The 6,539-nt window shown below is 33.0% G+C and overlaps 1 protein-coding gene across 1 annotated transcript; it reads right to left on the bottom strand.

Annotated features, from left to right (window-relative positions):
* Window positions 1–339: 339 nt before the first annotated feature.
* On the bottom strand, window positions 340–6,539 carry LOC120630451 (chromobox protein homolog 1-like). Its single transcript, XM_039899689.1, has 6 exons — window positions 6,105–6,539; window positions 4,797–4,940; window positions 4,144–4,278; window positions 2,428–2,574; window positions 1,464–1,588; window positions 340–696 (listed from the first exon to the last, which is right to left on the bottom strand). The coding sequence occupies exons 1-6, from the start codon at window positions 6,372–6,374 to the stop codon at window positions 672–674; spliced, it is 846 nt and encodes a 281-aa protein (XP_039755623.1). The 5' UTR covers window positions 6,375–6,539; the 3' UTR covers window positions 340–671.

Below are 6,539 nucleotides of genomic sequence, written 5' to 3'. Positions count from 1 at the left end.
ATTTAAGCCTACTGGGAAAAGTACTTAAACAATCAAACATACCAGCAAATACAATGTAGATTGACTTTGGCAGTTGATCTTCTGTAAATCTAGACTCGGATTGCCATAAAAGAATATTTCTGAGCCAATACGTATATTCTTGTTTATGCAATGAAGATCACCACTTTAATAGCTTATGTCTAGGAAAGTTCACCCTTTACAAAATTTTGTCTAATTTTATTTATTTTTATTTATTGGCCGCTACTTTAGAAAAAGATGGCGGATTAGGTCAGCCGGTTTCCATTCCGAAATATTCATACCCCATTTGGAAGAGCTTTTCTCTTTTTCAAGAAATACATCAACATTTTAAATACAATATATTTGAAATTCACACGAAATTATAGTTTACAAAATAAAAATCGTTATTATTAATATAATATGTTACTGAGGTCCCAAGGAGTTATTGGACAATAATTCTTATCATAGCACACACAGTAATTCTGTTTCAAATGTTTATTTATTGTTTATATTAATATGCAATTACATAAAATATGATGAAAGTTAACTACATTTAATCCTTATTTGAGAAACATCCAGCATTGAAACGTTTTACTGTTGTGATTGATACACACAAAAACGAGTCATGCACTTATGCTGTATGCGTCAAAATGATTGAACAACAACAATTATTATTATTCGGCATTATCGTATCTTACGCTGAAACAAAAATAAAACATTAAAATAAAGACATTTTCAACAATTTCATATGATTCTCTCTCGTTAAGACACTACTATAATTAATTATCACTATCATCAGATACATTATACAAATAAATTAATTCATTTTAACTTTTCAAGTAAACAAGCGTCACATCAATAGCATAGCGATTTAATCTGTCATTAAGTGGAATCTAGTATGACAGCACCACACAATGGTCCAAATCTGAAAGTGCTGGCTAAATACAAGATTTTGCTGTATATCGTTAGAAAGTCCGCTTAAATATCACTTTATAACACCAAAGCTGCAGGACTGAAGAACTTTTGGATCATAAATGTATGACTCATGGATGATATCCATTAACTAGTTAAACGTTTGTAGTAAACTTAAGCTTATAGAAAAGTCCTATTATAGTAGTTTACATTACCTAAGTAATAAAAAGCTTGGGTATGAATGATTGCTCTAAGCAGGTTGCTTTTTAAATAGTTTTAAATAGTTTTAAATAACATTGCGAGATGGTCATAACAAAAAGAACACCCGGCTAAGTTTAATGTACGTGGCTTCTACGTAGGCGAGGGCGTAATTGGAACCCTCGTAGCTTTAGTTTTAAGTTTACGAATGTAAATATAAAAATACATAGGTAAACAGCTGTGTTCATCCAAAAACATAGTAAAATTCAAGTATATAAAAGCTAAAAACATCCTAGAAGAAATGGTGAAAGACTTATTGTTTAAGACTAATTTTAATGGTTAAAACCCCGACTTACCGCTGCCGTTGACCTCTGCGCTTGCTAAGACGACGACCAGATGACGGATCTTGCAATGTGAAACGATGAGTAGTTTCCGGAGCCACTCTCAAGCTTCGCGAGTCCGTGGAGCGTGCAACATCAACCTGCAAATACAAGTACACATTGCAAAAATTTAACTTTTATTATTAACCTCCAAAGCAGAAACAACGGGTTGTTTATAAGTTTGACGAGTTTGTGCATGTGGGTGTGTGTGCATGTTTGTCTGTGGCATGGTTATTCCCTCAGCTATGTTTTATGAAATCCAAGTGGTTGATTAATATAATACTAATATATACTTGTACACTCAAAAAAATTTAATTCCGTCATCTTGGATCGCCACAACAAAATGACGTATTACATTTTTTTTTTCACATCATCCTCAACATGGGTATTCAATGAAAGGCTTCGATTAGTAGAATACTATGACAAATTTTAAATCCAAGAAGGACGCCACTACAAACTGGCGTTTTTTTTTTCAGTCCCCTATTTCAGCTAAATATAGGTATCAAATTACTAGGAATATGTCTGTTGCGTGTTGATAGCCGAGGGTGAACTCTTCCAATAATTAACATTTCAGACAATAATGTTCCATGTGACTAATTAACAGACCTTCTATAATTAATAATAGTTTCACTACTACATAATATGTCCAGCAGTGGACCTCCATGACATTATGAAATCATGATTTTCCATTTGCTGTTATCACACAATATCTTTTTGTTGGCTATTGCTTTTGAGTATGAAATATTGTGTATATATATAGTACCCAAATGTCATCTGACAAAGATAAGTTGGGTTGTTGGTAAACTCATGAGTTCCTAGAAGAAAAACCCAACCATAACTTACTAGAGTAAAATCAGCACTGAATGGTGCCCTCAATGCATTTAACCAGGGGAAGATCAAATTGTTTGAATAAATTATGAAAAAGAAAAATTATGATTACCTTCTCCATGAATCTTTTTATCAATTCTGGACAATTTAAATTGCTTTCTGGTTCCCAAGAGTCAAATTTATTAGACCATCCTTTCCAATGGATGAGGAAGGAACGCTCGCCATTCTTTTTGTGGTGAACTTCAAGAATCCGCTCCACCTGAAATAATATCCGTACTAAGAAAGATTGCTTTAATATTCAGAGTGCAATTGTCTGGCTGTTGTTGCTACTTTAGATCTGTTTTCCCATGAGACTAAAATATTCTCCCCGAAAAAAAAAAATTCCTTCATTAATGGCACATTTTTGCAAATTCCATATATTGGCATCAAATACACTGACAGACTTTCGCAATAAAATACAGAGATATACATATTAAGGATTAAGGAGGATATATTAAGGATCGCATATAAAATAACATTATATATTTGCAGTGGTGTGCATACAGGGTATGCACAGGGTATGGACTAAGTGGTTAAATAATATAAAATGAAAAAAATCTCCAGTACGAGTTATAAAAAGCTTAGGGATAGGCATTACAAGAGTTATAAAAAACCTACCTTTAAGTTTTTATAACTTGTACTGGAGATTTTCTTCATTTTATGTCATCTGCATACGCTGTGCATACCTCTTAAATGCCACAGCATATTTAATAATTTTACATATACAAAAACTTTATTTTTAACCTTTCTAGGCAACCAACAGATATGTCACTATGTTGTTTAACAGATTGTTCTGTCCTCTTGATGCATAAAGAGCAGAGCCAAATAGATACCATGTCGCATCTGGTGCCCTATCATATAACTTTATTGTTATTAACATATAAGTTTGTTGATTTGTAGCAAATGTGACTGCACATTTAGCACTGAATCAGGTTATGAGTCGTCTGAAAGCTCACCAGCAACACTGTCACCCAGAATATATCAAGTTTATTTATTTTACGCGAATCGCTTCGTGAAAAATTTAAACAAATAGGTATTCTTGCAGTAGCTTCGCAATATATCTATAATAATGTAGTCTTTGTGAGACAAAATATTGCTCTTTATAAATCTATATCGTCCTAATATATCATCTGCGAAAGGTGCAGAACTCCTTTGTGGGGTTGAGTATACGCTTTTACAACATGATTCCTAAGAAAATTCTTGACATACCAATGCATACATTTAAAACATGTGTAAAAACGCATCTAGTACAGCGAGGTTACTATACATTTGATGAATTCCTCAATGATAAGGTAGATTGGAAGCAGCAAGCCTCGCTCTCATATCCCGCAAAATAGAAAAATGATTGTAAATGTTGATGTTGGAAAAGAGCAACTACTGAGTTTCTTGCCGGCTCTTCTTGGTAGAGTCTGCTTTCCGAACCGGTGGTAGAGTCATAACGAACATACATACTTGACGTTTCAGAAGTGCTTATCAAGTAGGCCTACTTGAAATAAATGAATTTGAATTTGAATTTTGAATTTGAATCCGAAACACTTGCTGTGGCCAAATATGGTGGAGCATTTAATTATTGTAGTGTTTCTAGTCATAAATAGTCTTAAATTTCATTTAAGTCATCACAAATCGCAAGGCTTAGATGTTTAGAAATTCAACTCATTTAATGATACATAAATATTTAAATATATATATTGTATATTAGCTGGGATAAAAATTGGAAAATTTTATCTTAATTAAAATGAACTTTGGCAACAGGCAAAAATAACAAACATGAAATGATAACATAACTCACCTCATACTCTGCATTTTCATCAGTATCCTTATCATGCCACTCTGTTTTTGTTTTCTTTGGAGAAGATTTACTTGCCTTCTTGGTGCCTTTCCTTTTTGCAGCCTTTTTAGGTGAATTGTTTTTTGAGTTTTCTTTCTGCATAAAATATATATTAGCTTAATATTGCTTATCATCAAGTTTAACTCTAAACTATTGTTGGTAGTAGTATACGGAATGTTGAACAAGCAATTTGTGTTTTAAGTAACCAGCTAGCAAGGAATAATTGAGTTAGTCACATAGTGTTAGGTGGCTCTGGTGAGAGGACCTCCCGACTGCTAAGGATGTGCTATTAAGTGACTGGCAGTTAGTGTTAGTGGCCTGCTAAAATGTAATTTATGACTTTACAGAGAAAACAAAAGCATCCCTCTTATGGGTTTTTTCAAATTGTAAAATGAGGTTAAACAATGAAAGAGCAACAATAAGAAAATTTATGATAAAATACCACCACCCTCCTTCCTTCCCATCTTCTTCTATTATGTATACTAAAGCTTTTTAGGTCACTGTTACTGGATAAAATCACAAACATGTGTTATGGAAAATGCACATTCAGCAATTTTAATGCCCCGAATCTACCAACCAGATTTCAAAAAAAAATTAATCAACATTTTACTTACTTCTTCATTGAATTTGCTGATTAACTCAGGACAGGATAAAGTATTATGGGGTTCCCATGTATCATTGCCTGCGGAATATCCCTTCCAGCGAATCAAATAATGCAGTTTTCCTTTAATTTTCTTTGAATCAATAATTTTTTCCACCTGAAATTTTATATTATTAAATCGAAGTAGAATATTTTCTGCTAGCTTTTCCTTAGCAATAAAATTTAGAAAAAAAAAATCAAAAAATATTTATCTTGTTTCATACAGTTGAAAAAGAATACATCGAAATTGGGGCCATCCTAGTAAATTACTAGTATTACTACTAGCATTTGTGGCAGGTGGCCCTGCTCTTCCATACATATACAAATTGAAATAAATAAGTAGATCCTTAATGTGTCATTTAAAAGGTAATTGAAAATTATTTAAATAAGTTAATAGGGTTGAATGGGTATAGTTGTAATTTGATAATTGCGGGGGCAGTTTAAGTGACAGAGTCCACGAACCCCCTACATCAATTTAACTTGGCAGAAATGAATAAAATATTACAATTAAATTGTTATAACACAAATTAAATTTAATAAAAAAAGAAAATTAATAATAATACATATTTACAAGTAGCAAAGTCATTGGCTTGTGTCTAATTAAAAATTAGATAAAGAATTTTCTAAAGTGCAACAGATTGATTTGAATAAAGAGGATTCCTGCTATGATTAATATGAACACTCTTTTTCTTTTATCCTTATTTTGACTCTTCAAAATTCAAATAGTTATGCTACTTTTTTTTCATGATTTTTATTTACAAATTAAAACCAGACTTTAGGACCATGTTTACTAACCAGCTCTTGCATCTGCATGTAACAAGAGAGCATGAGTGCCTATCATTTATTGAACTACAATTCCCAAGAAGATCAGCAAGTCTACCTACTACTCAAAGTTGGGCAATCTTAGATTGAACCTTTTTCCACTGGCCCAAACCCTTTCAAAAGTCTACATTTATAACATCAGTTTAAAATATCGGAGCTAGTGCATCTCTGATGGGTGAGAATTATAGAGGGGGCGCAAAACACACCCCCTTCGTTCCCCTCTTTAGGGGGTCACAAACAAAAACACATAATAATACACATACAAGCACACAGTAATCAGTAAATGACAGTAAAAAAAATCTCCGGTGCTTTATTTCTTTACACTTGAAATAAGCCTAAGCACCGGATGTTTACTGTCTTCAAAAAGGTACAAAAAGGTAGACCTCCATGTACATCTTCCACATGATTAGTTTTATAAACACTAAAGTGGCTAATGACTATACATATGTTAACAAAAAACCTCATATTCAGCTTCCTCCTCTTCTTCTTCCTTCTTGTTACTACTTCTATCAGACTTTCTTTTTTTAGTAGTCTTAGTTTTACTCTTTTTAGGTGATTCTAAATAGTCATCAGAGTCATCGTCTACATCGTTAGTGCCTTTATCACCCGTATCTTCATCATTACGATCTGGTTTCTCGGCTTCTTGGCGTTCTTCGTTGGCCACTGATCCGGACCCATTTGTAGATGAAACGACATCATCATCCGCACGACTTCTAGAAACTTTACGCATCCTAAATTTTGGATAGTAAACAATAATGGAAGATTATTTTTAACTAAGATGCGAAACACTTTTAACTAAAGCAACAAGCAAAGGCAACGGAGGGAAAACGCAACGCTAACGCTATGTTTTTTTTTTAATTTACTAATCGCTTCCCTCAGTCCTCACTTCTCTGAG

This window comes from Pararge aegeria, chromosome 16, assembly GCF_905163445.1.
Source record: "Pararge aegeria chromosome 16, ilParAegt1.1, whole genome shotgun sequence".
Taxonomy (NCBI): domain Eukaryota; kingdom Metazoa; phylum Arthropoda; class Insecta; order Lepidoptera; family Nymphalidae; genus Pararge; species Pararge aegeria.
Note: the sequence above shows the minus strand (reverse complement) of the source record. Positions and strands in the feature narration are given on the sequence as shown.

What these genes read in the sequence shown, in the direction of transcription:
- LOC120630451 (XM_039899689.1), bottom strand. Translation starts at nt 6,374, where the DNA reads ATGCGTAAAGTTTCTAGAAGTCGTGCGGATGATGATGTCGTTTCATCT. An exon ending in AGGAGGAAGCTGAATATGAG is followed by an intron (nt 4,941 to 6,104) that starts GTTTTTTGTTAA and finishes ATAAAATTTCAG; the next exon opens with GTGGAAAAAATTATTGATTC. An exon ending in ATGAAAATGCAGAGTATGAG is followed by an intron (nt 2,575 to 4,143) that starts GTGAGTTATGTT and finishes ATATTATTTCAG; the next exon opens with GTGGAGCGGATTCTTGAAGT.